Source organism: Limulus polyphemus, unplaced genomic scaffold (assembly GCF_000517525.1).
Source record: "Limulus polyphemus unplaced genomic scaffold, Limulus_polyphemus-2.1.2 Scaffold402, whole genome shotgun sequence".
Taxonomy (NCBI): domain Eukaryota; kingdom Metazoa; phylum Arthropoda; class Merostomata; order Xiphosura; family Limulidae; genus Limulus; species Limulus polyphemus.
This window is the reverse complement of record NW_013666012.1, coordinates 15,214-35,953: the sequence shown is the minus strand read 5'-3', so window position 1 is coordinate 35,953 and position 20,740 is coordinate 15,214. Positions and strand designations below refer to the sequence as shown.

The 20,740-nt window shown below is 32.6% G+C and overlaps 1 protein-coding gene across 5 annotated transcripts in view; it reads left to right on the top strand.

The window, feature by feature from the left end:
- LOC111085458 overlaps positions 1–20,740 on the top strand; it is a 43,188-nt gene that overhangs the window by 13,502 nt on the left and 8,946 nt on the right. For all 5 annotated transcript variants that reach the window (XM_022384110.1, XM_022384111.1, XM_022384114.1 and 2 more), the window contains 5 exons: positions 1,321–1,371; positions 3,134–3,260; positions 4,569–4,679; positions 7,328–7,387; positions 9,107–9,301. In XM_022384110.1, coding sequence (XP_022239818.1) covers positions 1,321–1,371; positions 3,134–3,260; positions 4,569–4,679; positions 7,328–7,387; positions 9,107–9,301 — 544 coding nt within the window. The remainder of the gene's footprint in view (positions 1–1,320; positions 1,372–3,133; positions 3,261–4,568; positions 4,680–7,327; positions 7,388–9,106; positions 9,302–20,740) is intronic.

Below are 20,740 nucleotides of genomic sequence, written 5' to 3'. Positions count from 1 at the left end.
TCTTGCCTTACAAATCTTTTGACATTCTTTGTAAAGGTTACTGCTTATGTAGATGAGGGTAAGGATGCAGATTTAGTGTATCTGGATTTTCAGAAAGCATTTGACAAAGTGCCACGTTAAAGGCTTGTAAAAAGAATTATCTCTATAGGTGTGGGGTATAAGTTAGCAAATTGGGTAAAAGAGTAGCTGGGTGGAAGAAAGCAGAGGGTTGTTACAAATGGAGTTCAGTCAAACTAGATTAATGTCACAAGTGGGGTACCTCAGGGTTCAGTCTTAGGACCTTTGCTCTTTTTTGATTTACATCAATGACATAGATGAAGGAATGGTCAATAATTGACTTAAATTTGCAGATCATATTAAGGTCTTATTGTTGCTAGCTGTGAAGAGGATACTGCTGATTTACAAAAGAATTTAGATCATTTAGTGAGTTTTGATTATAATAAATGCAAGATAATGCATGTGGGTTATCATTATATGAATTATAAGTATATCTTGGATGGGAAAAACCTTAACAGTGTTATGAAGGAAAGGGATCTTAGTGTAATAGTCAGTCTCTAAAGCCATCCAAGCAGTGTGCTGTTGCTAGTGGTAGGGTAAATAGGATTTTAGGTTAAATCTACAGAAGTAGTGAATACAAGTTTAAGGATGTTATGATTTCATTGTACAGCTCACTGGTTAGACCACATTTGGAATATTGTGTTCAGTCTTGGCTCCTTACCTTGGAAAGACATTGAATTGTTTGAAAGGGTTCAGAGAATGGTGCCTGGGATGGAGGGGTTTTCATACAAGGAGAGGCTGAAATCTCTCAAACTGTTTTCTCTTCAAAAAAAGAAGAGTTAGGGGGGATCTGATTAAGGTGTTTAAGATTGTAAAGGGAATTGATAGTGTTGATGCAATATTTTTTTCATATTTAACAGTGAGAATAGTAGGACTAGGGGGCACAAATATCTCAATTATTTACTGCTTCTTCATAGAACTTAAAACATATCAAGAAAAGGCTTGATAGTAATAAACTGAATTTTGTTTAAATAACAGTTTCTTCAAAAGAATTGTTTCAGTACATCATCTGAAGTGATAGCATTACTGAATAAAAAAAAATGTGCTGAGCATCTGGTATATATTATTTATTTAGAACATTTGACTCATATTCTTAAAGTTTATTGCAGAGGCCTTTATTTTGTGTACAATAAATGTTGAGTTAAATAATTTTGAGCACTGATGGTTTTGAATAGTTAATGGTTCGGAAAATGTTAAGTAGCTATACTTATTTTGTAATTTCAATGTGATATTTCAAATATTGCATAATTTTTTAATATTCAGGATTCTAGCCTGCACTTTCAAGATGAAGAAAAAAGCAGAACTGCTATAATGGTAGGTGAATCCATATCAAAATTTACCTGAATATTATTGTAAATATTAGGAACCTTATGTCCGCCATTTTTCATCCATCAAAAATGTTGATGGTAAAATGAAATGAATGTATAAAGCAGTTAAAAAAATGCAGTGCACCATTGTAGGTGTTATATAATTATATACATTTAAGCTACATTTGCTGATTAAATTGCTGTATATTCTGGGAGAGGATGGTACACAACCCAGCTACATTCTTTCAAATTGACAATATGGTGTGAATGCATGTCTGTTGTTTCAGTTTCTGTCATTTGAGAATATTGATAGGTGTGGCCACTTTTTTATATGTTTTCTAATTTTGTTAAAAGTTGGGACATTTGCAAGTAAGTTATATATGTTTTCAGTGGGAACTACAAAACTCTCACAGAATTATATAATTTTAAGGTATATTAACAACACAATAAACTAAATAATATTTGTGTTGAAGTACTGCCATGATGGTGTATTTAAATAATTAGATTACTATATACATATCTAATTCACAAATAATTCATACTATCTTACATGTGTAAAAAGGCATTATTTAAATGTTTGACATGGTAAAACAAAATTGTTAAGTGGATAAGAAATATATTTTTTAATTTTTACTACTGCCAAAATCATTTGAACAAAAGAAGCTCTAAGACTGATACATTAAGCATAGGACTCTACATCATATGAATAAAACTAAATCCTGAAAAACCTTAACTTGTCATTTTAATGGAGGATAATTAAAATTTGAGTCAGGCCACATATTAGGATTCAGTAGTGTTTATTTCCCACATCCCAATTTAAGATATGTTTATTACTGGAAACATTCATTGGCTATTAAGATTACCTGTCAGTAATTTTTATCAGAATCAAGAAGAAAATTAGATAATTTAGATAAAATATTTTGTTAACATTTTCATTTTTTAGTAGTATTAACTCCTAATGATATTTGATTGACCAGATTTGAATTTTCACTGTTTGTTTATCTGATCAAACCCCGACATTTGATATTCGAAATCATAAACCTCCTACTGGTAGCTGAGTGACCAGATTTGAATTGCCACTGTTTGCAATGTTTATCTTGACCAAACCCTTAATATTTAATACATTAAATTACTGAGAACTTTTCAGTGCAGCAAAAACTTGTGTATGTAATGCAGAAAAGCAACATTATGTAGTTTATGCTAGTTCTTTTAACTGGCTTCAGTATGACTTTACATAAAATGAAACATATCAGTATATCAAGCCACAGCTTGATTTTTATGTTTGTTTTTTTCCAGTACTTTCCTTTTTTTTTAATATACACTGTAGTAAATTATTTAATTTCTGCAATATCATAACATTCACTAATTGAGTTTACACGTTGTTATATTATCTGAATACCTTATAAGATATCTGCATATCTTTTGTTTTTGGCTTAGGAATCTTTGCTTAAGCACGTACAACAACAAAAGTTTTGAGTATGACAATTATTTAGTTAACAATAATGGTATTTATATCTGCCTTATTTTGCATTGGAAAATATTTTTTTCTTCAATTAAAGAACTTTGTTTCTTAAAAGGTAAATCTTGGTTACTTGGTTATCTGTTTTCAGACATATTTTTATTGATATTTTAACAAATCCATCGGTGAAAAGAACCAACATAGTGTTCTAATGTTGGAGATGATAGTCAAATACTGTATGGATATAATGATCTTAGCAGTGTTTTCTGTAAGAAAAAATAAAGGTTGATGTGGTCTTTCATCATTTCAGATAGATGACCAAAACAGCCTTAATGCTTCACCACCCCCATACTCCCAAGTACCAGGAACTGTGCCTATTCATCAAGGAAGAGGGTCAGGCCCACCACCCTCTTATGATGAAGTTGTCAACCCTAATGGTAAAGCACCTTGATGGTGACACTATGAAGTTTTTTATGAAGCTGTAAAGTTTACTGATGAGACATCTTGAAGAAGAGTAAATAAAGAGTAAACTTTATTACATATACTGTCAAACCTAAACTATATAGAAGAGTAATTGGTTAAAAGTCACTTTTAAACTGAATAAATCCATTAAATATAGGGCTCAAATCTTTTATTTGTTCATTGAGCAGTAGGTACATATTGTACATTGCCCTAAAAAAACCTTCTGCATGTCCCTATTAGGCCTGCTTGTATTTCCCAAAGTAAAGTTAATTTTTTCTTCGAAATATATTATCACCATTAAACCTTATGCCTAGACTTAATTTTCACATTCATTAACATCAACTTCCTGAGACGTATAGCCTTTGTTATGGGTAAAACAAAAATTACTGTGGATATAACTTTCAGACTCTATAGACTTTAAAGTTTGATTCTTTAGGATGAAAAACAAAATCCTTTGATTGGTTATATTAATATTTCTGGTGACCACAACTTTGATTCATATCTTGACAACCAAAAGTAAAATCCTTAATAACCAACCTTTCAAAAGTTTGTCAAAAACAGCAAATAAAAAGGTTACTTGGTGATAAAAATATTTTAATGAAAAAAAGACAGATGCCACACTAAAGGTGGAATTCATGAAGTTGAACAAGAACAATTTTGTCTAATTCTGAAATCAGTTTGTTCAACTTCTGTTCTGAATTTATAGCTGAGAGTAATTTGAGGATGATTTTTGTGTGCTTTCCGATGAAATTTTTATATTACAAAGTTTCAGACAGTGTTTACATTGGTTAAATCAACGTGAAGATGTGCTTTTTTATTGAATAATAATAATCATTACCATCCAGACTTGTATTTTCTAGTATTGTAATTACAGTTTATCATTTATTTTTAATATTAGAACATAGATCAACTGTGTTACCTGTAGGTTGCTGCCATGTTAGAACAGTTTGTAACTGCTCATCAAGCAGACCAGACTGTTCAAGTGAACAAGCAGAATGCATTCCAGAGCAGGAAGATGTAACAATTTTGTGAAATCAAATAGTCCATATCCATTTGGTCTTCTGGAATTACCTCTTAAAATTTGGCTGTTGGATAAGAAAATGTGACAGTACTTCATTGTATCAGGTCTGCTATTTTAATGAACACTGAAAAACAAATATCATCGAATTGACACAACATTGCAGCATTGCAGTACGTGTTTCAAACATTTTGTACCAGTAATGTAACGACATGTTATGTAAAACAATTAAACTGAGTAGTTATATGTTTCTTGTAAAATGTAGCTCCTCCACCTACCTACCAGTCTTTGTTTGGTCAAGTTCGAGAAGCAAGGAAGAACTCAAATGGAGTTTTGGACTTTATTCGAAAGGTCATAGTGCTGATACTAGGAACACGTAAGCTGGAGAGTTTTCTTATTTTAAATTTTCTAGATGCCTTCAAATGTAACACAATATTATAAACAGGTTTGAGTAAATTACTGTATGCAGCATCTTGTAACATCTGTTTTCTCCAGAAGTTTACAGTTAAGCAAAAAATGAGATAATAATTATTTTAATATTTTGTTCGGGCATCTGAATAATCAATTTTAGCTAAAACGTGTTTTACATAAAACAAACTTGTTCAATGGGTCAAAAATGTTTTTTATATTCATTTGTTCTCATTTAATCAAATAAGATACAAGTTTTGTCTTGGGCTAAGCTTCCAAACATATTTCATTGTTCAGAAAAGTAACTGAAAGTTAGAAAAGCAGAACTTAGTAGTTGAACTCGACTTCTAAGATATTAAAAGTAGCAGACTAAAGTTTTATCCATTAGGAGTGAAACCACAAAACACTAATTCCCGAAAGAATCTGTGCTGTTAAAGAGTTTCTTGGATTTGTGACATGTAACAACAACTTATCAGTAAAACAAAAATAAGAAACTTGACCAATATGAATCAGTTACTACACTAATTGAGTAGTTTTACTCTGAAACATATTTATTTTTGAGTTATTAGGATTTGTAATATTTGATTTCAATAAATAAAGCCAAATTTGTTAGAAATTTAATGGGTTATATTATTTGCTTTCCTTTTGTCTGATTTTAATAATATTAGAGTTTGAAGGAAAAGAATAGGCTTTGTCACGAAAACAAAATTATCCCTTGAATTTTCTTTGTAACATATTTTAAGTGCAAATGCTTAGTTAGTCACTTAAGTTAATCTAACAATATACAAGATACCTGTGATTAGCAGAATTGTGTGTAGCATGTTTAATTCATACATTTTACATCTAAGAAATAGTCTTATAAAAAGAAATTATAAAATGATGTAAAATTATTTAATTAGTTTTTCACAAAATATAAAAAGTATTCATTGAATATTTCAAGTTTGAGTAATTATTAATAAAAAAAGTTAAATAAAGTCACGTGAGTGTAAACCAGTGGTAAACTGTTGATTCTGTACTAATTATAAGTGTTTATACAAAGCAAGTACTGTACCCAAATTGTTGTAGACATACGGTTCTAAAATGAAACAAATAAAGCAAATGAAAGAGGTTTAAGTATACATGTACAAAAGATACAAATAAGATATTTTAATGAAACCTAAGAAATGAATATAAAAGTGCCATACAACAGTATGGAGATTGTAAAGATAATTCATCCCATGTAAACCTTAGTATTCAAATTCGATGACGAGGAACCCACTTTGAGACTAATAATGGCTGGAGACGGCTTAAATGGGTAATGAAGAAAAACTTTAATATAAGTTTAACATGACAGCAAATGTACAACGTTTCGACAAGGTTTTGTCATCATAGTATGTTCTCAGAGAAACTTGATCTGATCATGATAAGTGTCTTCAATCAGTACAGCCTTCCAGTGGCTCAGTGTTATGTGTGTAGACTTATAATGCTAAAAACTGGGTTTCAATACTCGTGGTGGACACAGCACAAATAGCCTGTTGTGTAGCTTTGTGCTTAACTACAAACAAACAAAACAATTGACCAGTGTATGCAAAGTTTCTGTAATGGAAGTTAATATCCATTGAATATAACTTAAACACATGTTCAATATAGTACTGATATTTCAGAACATAAAATGATCTTCATTTTTATTAATACATACATGTATAATTAATTTTATTATGATTTAAAAAGTGACATTTGAAATTTCGCTGTATACACCTATTCCTCACAGACATATTTAGCAGGAAGCAACTTTACAGAAGCTTCACAGTTTCATGTGATATGATCAACAGATTGTGTTTTTGTATCAAATTAAGTTTTACAATTTAAACTGAAAACAAGTTTCTCCATGAGAATATTAAAACAAGATTCCACTGGTTAAACTGAACTTCAATACAATACATATGATTGAAAGTGCTTTTAAAAACATCATTTAATCATTAACAGGTTTCCAAGAGTTGTGTGAAAGCTACTAAAAGCTGTCATAATTTTAGTTCTGAAACTGGTGAATGTAAACATTCAATACAATAATTTAATCCTATAAATACTACCTTGTGTTGCAGACTTTGCTAGGAAACATTTATTTTCAAAAACCCTTTATTTATATATTTATATATATGTATATCCTGAAGCAGTGTGTGTAAAACATTTTTTTATAATCTTACTGTAGCGAATTTCAACCAATTTTAAATGGTAAAAATTAAAGGTTGCATTTCACATTTTGATTGATTTCTTTCACTGTAAAACATGTTACAATGAATACTTGTAAAACCTTGTCACATCACACAGTCATTATTATTTAATTTATGGTGTAGTGAAATAAGTATAATGAAAATGTACTTAAAACTAATTATATTCTTTTAATTTAGGCATTTGATGTGTTATTAATAATTTTATACACCTATACCTATTGTATTTAGGCATTATACATGTGAAGTTTTGTGCACTTAAAACCAGTGGAATGAAAGGTGATAATGATTAATTAATTGTACATTTACCAAATGTGGGAGTTACTTTTTTATAGATCTCATAGTATTATGTACAATTATAAGACATGAAATGTTTTTCACAGTTTTTTATGCTTTTTTTTACTTCTAGTTGGATGCTCAGTGGTTATTGGAATTACTGTAGTAATTCCATTCTCAATGATCATCATCGGTAAGCTTCTAATATTTTTTATATAAAATATTGTGAACAACTTAAAAGAAAAAAGGTTAAGAGGAATTGTAGTAGTAAATATGCATATGTAAATGCAATTTTTGTCTTGTATTAAACATAAATTGGTGTTTAAGAAAGCATTATTAGGATTTTTTGTTTTGGATAAACAACACGATAAGATTATATTTTGTGTTTCAAAAGGTTAACACAAAATGATGGTTCTGGTTCCATTAGACATTTGCTTATATATCAGTTTGTGAAATTATAGAAATGTTGTGAAGGAGTTATATAACTACATTTTAGATTTTTAAAAAATTCAAAATTGAGGTAGTATTACAACCATACATTAGGTTACCTCAGTTAACTGTGGCGTAACTGAAAAAATGTAATCAAAATATAAAGAGAAGAAAGTTCATTAAATATATTTGTTGATATATTCCCAAGTTTTTTGGTACTACATGTATTCTTTTAGTAACAAAACTTCTTGAATGTTGTAACAAATAACATTTCTTCGTTTGATGAACAACTAAGTGACTGTTACTTAGCATACCTTTGTAAGTGTAAAATGTGGAGTTAATGATCCTTTTCAATGTATAGGAAGTTGCCAATGTAGAGACTTTTACAATAACTACAATGTGCATAGTAAGTAGAGCCAAAGGAGTCAGCTTTTGTTTTTATGATAATGCTATGATGTAATTATTTACCTATTAAAAAGTTAGTTTAATCTTATTGGTTAGCATGCTCGGACTATAAATCAAAGGATTTATGTTTTGTGGCACATTGCTACAAAAATATGCTCCACACAAAAATGATGATCAAATCCCACTATTCAATTAGACAAGAATTAATAATGGAAGTTGTTGACTAACTGTCTTCCCTCATTTCAAAATTAGGGACAGCTGTGGACAGGTATAGAAAGAATACAAATAAAGATTAGAAAGACGTTGTTTAATATAGTGTATATTTAAAATACCTAATATTAAGTATAAAAGAAGTTATTTCATCTTTCTTTATAAATGAGATATGTATAGTGAAATACTTACTGTGTTTAAAGGTGATTATTATATGCTAATAAGTGTTTTATTTGTAAGTTGTCCAAAAGATAAATGTTTCAAAATAATCAAAACAAATACATCTGACTGATACAAATAGCATTCTTAGTGATCTCTAGTTTAGACTCTGTAACTTAAATCCTAATGAAATGTGCAATATGGAAAGAGGGAAGGTTATTTTTTATACAGAGATATGGAATAGGATTGTTTTTAGCCATAAGAACATTGGTTTTATACACAAACACTGAGGAGGGAGGATGGGAACTTATGTAGTTATAAGAACATCAGTTTTAATACACAAACACCTGGCATTTATTCCCAAGGTCTAAATTTGCTTTAATGATGTGTGTATATATATAAAGTACTTTACAAGAAGATGAGCTTTCCTAGAAAAAAAAATTAAGCCAAATCATCATTCTTATGTTAATCAAACTTATCACATTGTCACCTTATTCTAATGGACATTTTAAAATGTTGAACCACAGTTCTGTATGTTCTGGTGTGTCACACATTCATTTGTTTAAGGTCATTGGTTGTACTGTATCACCGGATGCACTAAGACCTTGTAAGCTTCTCACCAGAAATTGGGGTTTCATGTTAACAAGAATTATTATTACATGCTAACATAATAAGATGATTGTTTTAGTTTTTGCTTTACAATTTTTAGGATCATCTTATATTGATGCCTGTCCAGCAGAAAATAAAATTCCGATATACCTTATTGTGGCTGGTGTGTTTGGGGTTTTGAAGAACATCCTGAATTTCTGGTCAAGGTGTAGAAGGACTGATGAAGAAGACCAGCTTAAACAGAATCCTCGAGATACCATTTTAAACTGTTTCCTTTTTGCATGGTTTATAGCAGGTAATAGTTTGACAATGGTGTCTTTATTATATTATTATGGTGTGAAGTTAATACTGGTGTGAAATGTTTGTCATAGTTTATAACATAAAAAGATGCCAAGAGAGAAATCTGAAATTCTACCAGATCATTTGAAAAGTGGAAGAAAAGTTAAAATAAAGCAGGATGGTTAAGATAAATGACTGATATTTGGAAACCACAATTTCATAAAATTCATAAGCACTTCTCTAAATCAAAACTGGAAAGACATCCATCTTTCATGATAACAAAAATTGCAATGTACCAAGTTTCTATAAAAAACTATTCTTGGTTATATGTACATAAGAAATAAATTACACTCAAGTTTTATGTTGAAACTAATCAAAAGAAGTAAAACTTAGTAGCTCTAGAAGACCTACTTGTTCTACATAGTGAAGTAAAGTGAAATAGCATATTGCTAGGTTACTATTATTAAATTAATTTCATAAAAAAAAAAACAGTTAAAGAAGCTAAAAAGAGTACTTCTTGCTCTATTGTCACAGTTCTCTAGTACTATTATTTCTTTCCAAACATAATTTTAGTAATTCTGACATTTAAAAACAACTATTTATGTTTTCACCAATGTCATTAGTTTATCTATACTGTTTGCAGAAAGTCGTGAAAGTGGAAATGCACTCTTATCAATTTTATGAGATAACAAAAATTCTATTTTATGCAAGAGCACTTCAATTTTTTGTGTTAAAAACTACAAACCTTGTCATGTGTAAAAAATGAATTCTCCCTTTTTTCAAAACTTAATTTTCAAAGTGTTTTTCTTTTCGTGTGTACATAACTTTTCTGAGTGTGAGGTTTTCAATAATTTTATACATGATGTTTAGAAACACATAGGTTCATAAAATCAATTTAATACAAAGATATGATACCCTGTAATCTGAGCTCTTTCAAAAGGTGGACCTTTCTTTTTCAAGGGCAAACTGGGAAGTTTGAATAATTGAAGTTATCTCTTACTATACACCAATGAAAAGCTAGAAGTCACTTTCTCTAACCATAACAGATTTCATAAGATCATCAAGATTAATTGTTTTAGATAGTAATAGCTATTTTTGTCATTTGTATTTCTAGTTCACAATCATTTTTTTGAGAATTTTAAAGCCACAATTACCTTCAAGCTGTTCCTAGCAGATATGCTTCTTTTTTCACCTTTTTAATATAAAAAAACCTTAAATTGGAATTTTTCATTATTTTGTGGTGAGCCAGGCATGATGTAGTGGTTAAGGTTCCAGACTATGATTCTGAGGGTCCATGTTTTGCATACTGTTGCCACATAAAAAATTAAAATAATTTTTCTCTGTACTTTGAGATCATGAATGTATTATAAGAGTGATACTCAAATTAGGCGTGATTTAATGGATTTCTATCATTTCTATTGTCAGACTGGCCATCCACCCATTTTGTACCAACTTGGTGAGAAAAATGTTGAAGTGGGGTACTGGGGCTGGAAATAAAAATACTAGTGATAGTAGGTTTGATCCAAGATTGTCTTGTCCGCTTTGATGTTTGTGTTAAACCAAAATAAGTATTTGAGGCTTGTTTCATTTTAGCTGGCTGATTGATTAAAAAAAAAAACCCTCAAATATCAAAATACCTTTTAAAGCTGAAGGTCCCAAACACCTAGGAAATGCACAAACTCTTTAAGGTGCAATGGTAGATGTTCAGAAATTATCACCACAGTGATAGGCTTTAAATATTTAGCCATCTGTTATAATGGGGTGCACTTTTTGCCTATTTGTGTAGAATTACATAGAATAGACATTTCTTTTGTCAAACATATTTTTATTTGTGAAACTGTTTAGATGGAATTTAAATTGGACACTAACAAGAATGATTTTGGGGGAGCAGATACTTCGCAAAATTTTCAAAATTATTTTGTAATTAAGCACTTTTTATTACAAACGAAAACATTATAAATGTATTAAATGTTGCAGATTCAAAAATTATTTTCAGCCTCATAAGTTATATTATCCTTGTGCATTGAATCTGGTCATGTATTAAAATACCGAATATATAGATCTCATAAAGTATTTCATTCATTTTATAACAATGTTTAGCATATATTTTTAAGTAATAATGCTTGCTATTAAAAACTTTAAAGTGATTCATTTCAGTTAAATTTTGGGACATTGTAAGACATCTTTACATTTAAGTGCAAGTCAAAAGCTTCTGTTCCTCAGATTTCATAAAATAAAAAAAGAGAAATATTGCAACAAACTCGAGTCTTACTGTCATTACGTTACCATAATGTCCCTTTATTAGCAAAAAATGTAACAAATTTGCTTTAGAAATGAAAAACAAGTGTTGTAGGATAGGTAGATGTTCATGCATAGATAATATTCCATATATACCTTTTAAAAGACTCAATTTGAATATAATTGGTCAATAATTTGCCCTATTGGAATCTGATTTGTACAAATGTTGCTTCAATATTTCATGAAATGGCTAGTTTGTACTTAATTTTTCTAATCATTTCAATTATAAATGCTTGTATGCAATATCTACATAAATATTTCATGAAATAATCAATTTATATATTAATTGGTCTGTAATTTTGATCATTACAACATGAGTTAAAGGACAAAAGTTCAAAGTTAATTGAAAGTTCATCCTTGCAATTAAATAGTTAGTGAAAAACTACAGTAAATGAAATTAGTTTCGACACATTGACATATCCTTTTCAGGTCACAGTGTCTTCTTTGTTTTGATAACTGATTAGAAGTTATAATTTTAGATAGAGTGAAGCTCTTCAGTCATACAATTTCCTTAATAATAATAATAATACCAGTAAATGTAAAGATCCACTGTCATTTGACCAAATAACACAGCAAGTACCAGTTTTATAAAGCATTACAATTTAATTATATTAAAGATGTTTTGCAATCTGCAGTAGTCATAACAAAACATAAAAATTAGTATTTTAAGATTCATTATAAAATGTTCCAATTAAGATTCAATGACCAATTATACATTGGTATAATCCCCAGGATTTGTGGGCTAGTGTGTCATAGTCTAATTTTTAACCCCCATCCTCTTTGTAACTTCTATTAGTTTTTGCTATTGGGTGTGAATTAGTATGAATACAGGAACACTTATATATATGTTCACCTTTCATTTGTTGGTGGGTTGTGGGTTTGAATATCATCACCAAACATGCTTGACCTTTCAGCTGTGGATGCATTATGATGTAACAGTCAATCCCATTATTTGTTTCCAAAGGATAGTCCAAAAGTTGATGGTAGGTGGTGTTGACTAGCTGCCTTCCCTCTAGTCTTGCACTGCTAAATTAGGGACAGCTAGTGCAGATAGCCCTCCAGTAGTTTTGCATGAAATTCAATAAAACAAACAAACATTTTTGGTAACCTATGTAGATCTCAGGAGAAAAAATAACTATATATTTTGCAACTAATGATGTTACTTTTTATAGTTAATTTCACTAAATCTTACAGGTTATAATATTTCTAATAATCTTTTTGATTAAGTTTTAAAAATTGACATTACTAATCCGGCCAAACCTTGTGAGATACTAAGATTAAGAGTGAAACGGTTGTTAACCCTCTCTCCATGGGCATCTTTTTATGTGCATGTCACAAGGTTTTAGTGAGTTACATTTAAAATTTAATTAAACTACTTTCTTTTCATGGTATACCAATAAATATAGGTTAAAAACGTAGCTAATAATTCATATTTTAATAGTATATAAGTTTTAAGTTCTTTCTTTTATAAGGCAATATTTAAAACAAATCTAGAATTTCTCCTAGTATGAGAATTGTAACATTTGCTCTCTAAGCATCCCCTCTTCTGTAATTTATTTACCACCCCTCCAAGAACTACAAAATTTTATATAAATTACTCATTATAATATTGTCATCACTCAGGCAAAGCATAATTTTCATAGCCTTCAATTTTATTTGGTTACAAAGCTATGAAATAGACAACCAGATTAATTTTGCTATGCTCACCTGTCACATCCTCTCTTTCAGAAATTGCCAATAGTTCTCTTTGACGCTCAAGGCTATAGTATTTATAACTAATAGAAAACCAATATTTTCATCTATCAAATGACATATTATATTACATTGTTTTCTGTAAAGAGAATTGTCAATTTCGCTTTCAGTTCAAGTTTGATTCTCACGGGAAACACATTGATGAGCTTAGATGAAGTTTTAACAGCTCTTTTTGCATAATTAGAAAGCCAATGAAATTATAATAGTTATGGGACATTATCTGCTTTTTGCTCATCATTATTCTCTGTTATTTGGTGCATTATTCAATTAATTAAAAAATTATTTAGTGCAGTACTACCATTAGTATATAAAAAGTAGAGTTTAGAACCAGGTAAGTACATTTTTTCTTTTTTTTTTCTGTGTGTATTTATTATAAAAGTAATTAAAATGTCAAAATATGAATTTTTTTTTATGTTAGTTAAGGTTAGATTAGGTGAAATAATAATAGTATGATAATACTTTTGCAAGGTACATTCACAGGCAGCTTATGCATAACGTAATTTGATAGCATAACATGAGCTGCATGTTTGCTAAGTGATTTACAACTTATAATGGCATGAATAGTATTTAGACAGTGTTCACTGGGCAATAAAACAACAAAATTTAAGTATAAATACATTTATACTGTTATGAGTTTAAAACTATTTAGGATGAATAACTGTAGTTTCATATTACAATTTTAAGTCATTTTAAAATGACAGAAAGGGTAATTTAGATTTATTTTTATCTTTTGGGGGGAGGGGGTTACAAGATCAGTCACATTCGCCAACCTTGTATAAGGCTAGGGAACAATAACAGATAAAATATAAAGTTTTACTAAAAAAAGCGGGTTTGAAATTTATTTAGAAAGTTTTAGAGATTATGCAAATAAAATTTGAGATTTTTGAGACAAAGAAAAGTATTTTCAGTCTTAACGTGGAAATCACTTAGCCCTCGGACTAGTATAGAAAAATACTATATATATTCATGGACAAATCTTTAGTAAAAATATTTCATTAAAAAATCTGATTTTTTGTATACAAAAGACTTGTAATGTTTTCTGAAAATCTGTCAACTTTTGTGAAGATACACAAATTGTATTAAAAGTAGTAGCATGGAACCTATAATGAGTACAAAAGTGGTTATGAGGTCAGTCAGTTTGACTGACCTCATTACCAGAAAGTTAATAGCTTGAGTAGCTTCAGTGGATTGCAGTTGTTAAAGGTTTCAGTTTTATGGTTTATTAATTAAGTCTTCTAGTCGGTTATTATATACAAGATTGACTTCCTTAGTTATTACATTTGGGTTCTGATCTATTTAATTTGCTTTCATTTCATCAGAAGATCTTATTATTTAAAAAGTTGTTGCTATGAGAACTTTTGATTCAGGATTTATTGAATTGTTCCAATTTATGACACTTTTCACACCTCAGTGGAAAAATTGGTGATGTCTTTTTTCTTCAGAAGTAATTGTCACTAAGGGGCTAAGTATCACATGATTAATAAAATGTATATTAGTTAGTTGAAAGTTAGTTGTAGCCACCAAAGCACTGATTGATATGTGGTTCCTTCACCTCAAGCTGTGATTCTCAACCTGCATTTTGTGGATCCTTAGGGGTCCATGAGTTTTCTGAAGGGGACCACTAAGGTTTACATATGTAAAAAAAAAGAAGTAACAACACTATGTTTGATTAAATGAAAATAATATTTTACATAAAAATTCCCTTAACTTGTTTATGATGGTGCTGCTTTTATACACTGTAGGATCAGCTTCTGCAGATAGAACTTTCTGAGTATGGGGTTGTGCAAGATTGTCTATGGTTTGTGAAGAAGTCCAGAAGATAAAAAAATTTGAGGACCTCTGTCTTAAGGTATATGATGGATCCATGTCTTCACCAGGAATTGTCTTGCAATATAGTTGCTTTCACGTGAAAATTAAAGCATAACTTTTTTGCCAATTCACTTGATTTTGTCTGATAACAATGTTAGTTGTCACAGTCAGTGGCCACACCATGAAATAGTATAAAGGACAGAACTTATGTGAACAAAAAATGTGTAAAATTAACATACTGAGAGGTGTTTGTAAAGTATGAACATAATATCAATATTGCTTTCATAATAGGTGATAAATATCACAAAAATGAGATTTTTGGCAAATTGCTTGAAGAATGTTATATAATTAAGCCAAATGGCACACCTATATTACTAGATTTAAGGTATGTTACTAATTGACATAGTATATATCTATTTGAAAGCTTAAATGATATAACTATACCACAAACATCTTTACCACCAAATTGTCCGACTTAGAAAACATGAAAATGCTACGTTCAGCTTAACAGAGATACAGTTTGTAAAAACCACTTGAAAAATGTTAAATGTCTCAGAAGAAAGAAAGTACCTGTAATCCAACATTTGAAATAGGAAAATACCCTGTTTCAATAGTGAAAGCATGAAATTAGATCTCGTCCTCTCATTTAGAAATGGGAATCTAGCACTGGTCCCATAGTGAGAACATGAAGTTGATCTTATCTGTTATCTAGAAGCTGAAATGTAGCTGTTATTCCCACTGTGAGAACATGAAGTTAAATCTTGTCCACACATTTATAATTATTTACAATTAGAAGTGGGAAGTTATGTCTGGCATCCCTTGTGAGATACAAAAGGTTAACTGTGACCCTCATATTTTGAATCAAAAAATTATCTCTGAATATCATTCTCTTTCCTCATTTAGAATCATGAAGTTAGCTTTGCTCTTGTGGTTATGAAGCTGAAATTTAATTCAACATCCACCATAAGAAACACGAAGTTTGTTCTTATATTTGTGGCACATAAATCAGAATAGCTGTATTTTTGAAAGTTTAATTGTATCATATAACTGATTGCACTTGATTTTTAAGCTTTTTTCACATGCATCAGTTGTACTTGAAAAGATGGCTTCTACTTGGCTCTAACCTTTACATCTTCAAAACTTGTATCTATACTGAAGCACCGAGTTTTAAAGTTAGCTTAGGTTATGGTGTTTTATTTGTTAACTGAATGTACATGAGGTCAGTCCATTGGACTGACCCTGTATTCAAGAAGGAATGTTGACTATAATTCTGAACTTACTGTGTGTATCTACACAAAATGTGGCCAGCTTTCCGATATGATTACTTACTTCCACTTGCAATTACAGTTATTCTCAAGTTGACTGCTCTATAATAAGCAAATTTTCACTCACCACCTGCCTTGAACTGCCACCTAACTCCACATGTATACCATGTGGTTCAGCTGCATTTAAGCATGCACATTAGCATGCAACAACCCTTCTGTCGCAGCTGACTCTTTCTATGCATTGGAACCCAATCTTCACTTCTAAATCTGGCATGGCAGTGTTAAGATCTAGTGTTCGATTTCAAACATTTTTTTTCTTAGTGAATTTTGAAAATATTCAGTTATTGATTTTTTCATTTCAAAGTATTGTTTATAATCCATTATCAAATTGGATTTCTTCATTTGATTGTGAATTCTGTTTCTCACTCAATTGCTAGTAGTCAGTCAATATTTTTGAATTCACAATTTACTATGATGACTACAATAGCTACCAACAGTACCAGCATTGAACAGCCCTTGACAGATGCTGCAGGTGCAGTGTTATTGGCAGAGGAAGTGTTGGCTATGTTTTGTCGAGAGATGGCTTCTTTTAGCAGGCCGAAGGATCTCCTGATCTACTAGCAATTCTGTCATTACCTGCAGACTTGGAGAGCTTACACCCATTTCTTTGCTGTGCAGGCACGTTCTCAGCCTGTTGAAGCATCTAGAACTCAGACACCATTTGTAGACTAGATATCACAGGTATGTTGTGTTTTGTCTTTGTCACCCATGTCAATTGATCCATCCCCTTTCTTATTAACTGCAGCACCTAGTTCTGGGTTTTTGATTTCCTCCCTTCACCTGATATGGGATCCATGCCAAACATTTTGCAGAACAATTGCATGCAGAGGTTTGTATGCCACCCCACCCCACCATGTACTGCAGTGGCTCATGCACTTGCATTTCATTGTTCAGCAGATTCTTTCTTGATGGACAACAATTGGATTCACATCTTTCCCTTGGGGTTTGGACCCCTATACTTCAGAGCATTTTTGTCAAGTATAATTAGCTCACCTCCACTTCTCCCTTGCAACACTTCTTCATTATTGGTCATCCATTCATCTATTGTCCAAGTCTTTCTGTCATTCTCTTGAGAGATTTTTGGCAGAAGCCCATATCCTCCTACTCACCAACTTGTCCAGATTGTCTTCATCTGCCCTTTCCCTACACACTTGGCTCCTATGTTGCAGGGTATCTTTGTTTGGGATGCATTTTTGACACTTTTGTGCCCCCCCCCCCTCGACTTCCTTGCGAGATCTTCAGTCAACCCCCTTTTCTGAGATCTACAGACTTTGGTGGGCTTCCAGACACTTTGGAGTTGAGTCTGCTAGATTGCACACTTCCCTATCTTTCCATTGTCCCAACCTCCTCCTTCTCCAGTTCCCATTTCCCATCCTCCTCCTTCCTAGACCACATCTACACATTGTACCATTGTTAACCTATACCCTGTACAATGTCAACACTACTGTTGACTACCCTGTGGATTCAGGTCCTGTGGGAGCCAGACTCGCTTGTTTCTCAGAAATGTGGGAAAGCTTTACCACCAACTCTTGGGTCATTCGAATTTTGTCAGGACTCTCCCACCTTTTCCCCTGTCCCAATTCCTCCCCCCCCTTAAGATCCCGTTTCCTGCCAGCATATCACGGAAGAGGTTCAAGTGCTTCTCATCAAGGGCACTATAAGACAGGTTTCTCCTGTGCTTTCAGGGTTCTTTTTCAGACTTTTTGTCATCCTCAAGAAGACTGGGGATTGGCATCTTGTCTGAATGACATCCTCAATGTGCCTTGATTCACCATGGAATCCTAGCTGCCTCTTAGATGAGCCTTTCTTCCAGGGAGTTGGATAATAAGTTTCAATGTGTCCAATGCTTATCTTCACATCCCTATTGCCCCGGCTTCACTTAGTTTTTTGTGTTTTGCCCACGAGGATCACTTTTATCAATTCCATCATTTTATGGATAAATGGCTCCTTCTGACTCCATCTTTTGCAGAGTCTTCCTCACACACCCAACTTTCATTCAGAGAAAGGGATTAGGTGTGTTTGTTCATCAAGGTGGAGAAGTATATTATCCAACCCACTCAATATCTTGTTAATCTGGGAGTATTTTTTGACACGCATCTCAGTTGAGCCCAGCCTTCTATTCATCTGTGATCCATGAAGTTTTTAGTTCAGAGGGCACTATCAGCACCTTCTCTCTTTATAGGAGAGGTTCTTCTTTTTTGGAGACTTGGTGCTTATCCCTCTGGGATATCCCACATGTGTTCCATGAAGTGGGTATTACAAGTTCATTGGTACCTCATCAAAGACCATCTGGATTTACAGATATTTTTTCCTTTATTCCCTTCAGTCTAACTTCCTCTAGTGGTTAGGCAGGGACAACACAACAGTGGGTGTAACTATTCTTTCTACCCATCCAGGTGGCCATATCTTCACAGATGGCTTCTTATCAGGATGAGGTGTGTGCTCCATTGCACAGAAGATCTCAGGCCTTTGGTCTTAGGAGGAATTAGATCTTCACATCAACCTTTCGGTATTTCTTATAGTTTATGGGGCCATGGATCATTTTCTGTCATCTCTGCGGAACAAGACAGTTGTGATTCATTATGTTAATTCAACAGTTGTCTCTTACATCACCAGTAAAGGGGGCACTTGATCCCAGTCCTTATCTTCCTGCATTCTAGATTTCCTCTTCTGGGCTCGCAGCCATCAAATTCGTTTCCTGGCTTTTTATTTACTGGGTGCCCTCAATCTTGTTGCAGATTGTCTATCCCATTGCAGCAAGATTCTACCCATGGAGTGGTCTCTCAATCCCCAGGTATTCCAATGGCTATGTTCCCAATTGTATATTCCCCAACTAGATGCATTTGCCTCTCTTTTGAATACCTAGTTTCCTCTCTTTTGATCCCCAGTTCCACATCTTTTTGCTTTAGCTGTGGATGTATTCAGCCAAGATCGGAAGGGCCTTTCCTTTGTGCATACCCTATTATCAGTTTTCTATCCTGAGTAATTTCTCTCATCCAATCTACTCCATGTTGGACCCTTCTTGTGGCTCCTTTCTGGCTGGCTCAGCCATGGTTTCCATCCCTGTCACTTCTCCAGGAACAACCTCCGTTACCTCTCCCTCCCTCCCGGTCCCTCCTTCAACAACCTTACTCAGTGGTGCTTCATCCCTCATTCCCACACTCCAGTTTCACATGTAGCTTTTGTCCAGTCCCTTAGGAGGGGATTTGGGACTACCCACACATGTAGCATTCCTGTTTTCTCACACTGTCTGTTGTTTCCTCTGTGTCTATGTATCAACATAAATGGAGAATAGTCTGTTGTTTGTCTATCCAGCATGGATTCTCTCCTTCCCTTCTTCATATATCTCTTTTTATATGGTTATATGACATGGGTCTGCTCTTTTCAGCCATTATGGACTATAGGGTGGCCTTGTCATCTCTCATTCATTTTACTGTGTGTTTTCCTCTCCAGTTATTTCCCTTCCTTCCATATTCCATATTTACTCCTGCTCTGATCTGGATTGTTTCCTGTGTCCAGTCCATGCTTTACAGTGTTACATGTAATGCACAACACCCTTCCATGGCTCTAGCTCCCGTTTGTTTATCTAATACAATCTGTCCGTTTCTCGTGATATTCTCCTATCACCCTTATCAGTTGGGTTCATCAGGTTATCAGTATTGCTTATTCCCCCATTTCTCCTGAAATTTACCAGTTGTTCTTTGTATCGTCCCATATGATCTATCACCTCCCAATGGCCTTGGCTGCTCATTTCCATCATTCTCTGGAGGAGATTATCCAGGCTGGTGTGTGGACTACTCCTCATACCTTGATGTCATGCTACTTGCACTATCTGGCAGTTTCCTGCTCAGCTGGATATCATATTCTCCTACACTGGTACAACTCTAAATGGGTAAGTTTTTGTTTTTTTTCAGGGACCTTCTTCACATGTTATGGATCCTGCTCTGTGGGAGTGGTGCCTGTCCAGGTATACTGATATCCAAAATCTACACTGTGATATCTATAAGGTCTATCATGTTCACTGTTGAGATGAGGTGATCCACAAGACTGCTTGCAGGTTCTTCCTCGTGGTATATTGTATCATAAATATGTTCGTACCAGACCATATACTCATAGACTAACATGAGTAAAGCAGAAGGAGATTGCTGCCTATCTCTAACATTCCTTAGATTGCCAGAATTGCAATGGTGTGCTTTACCAAAATTAGGGTTTTGTGGTCACTCATTCCACTTTCTCCAGTGATGTCTTTCTTCTGGACTCTCCATCTTTCC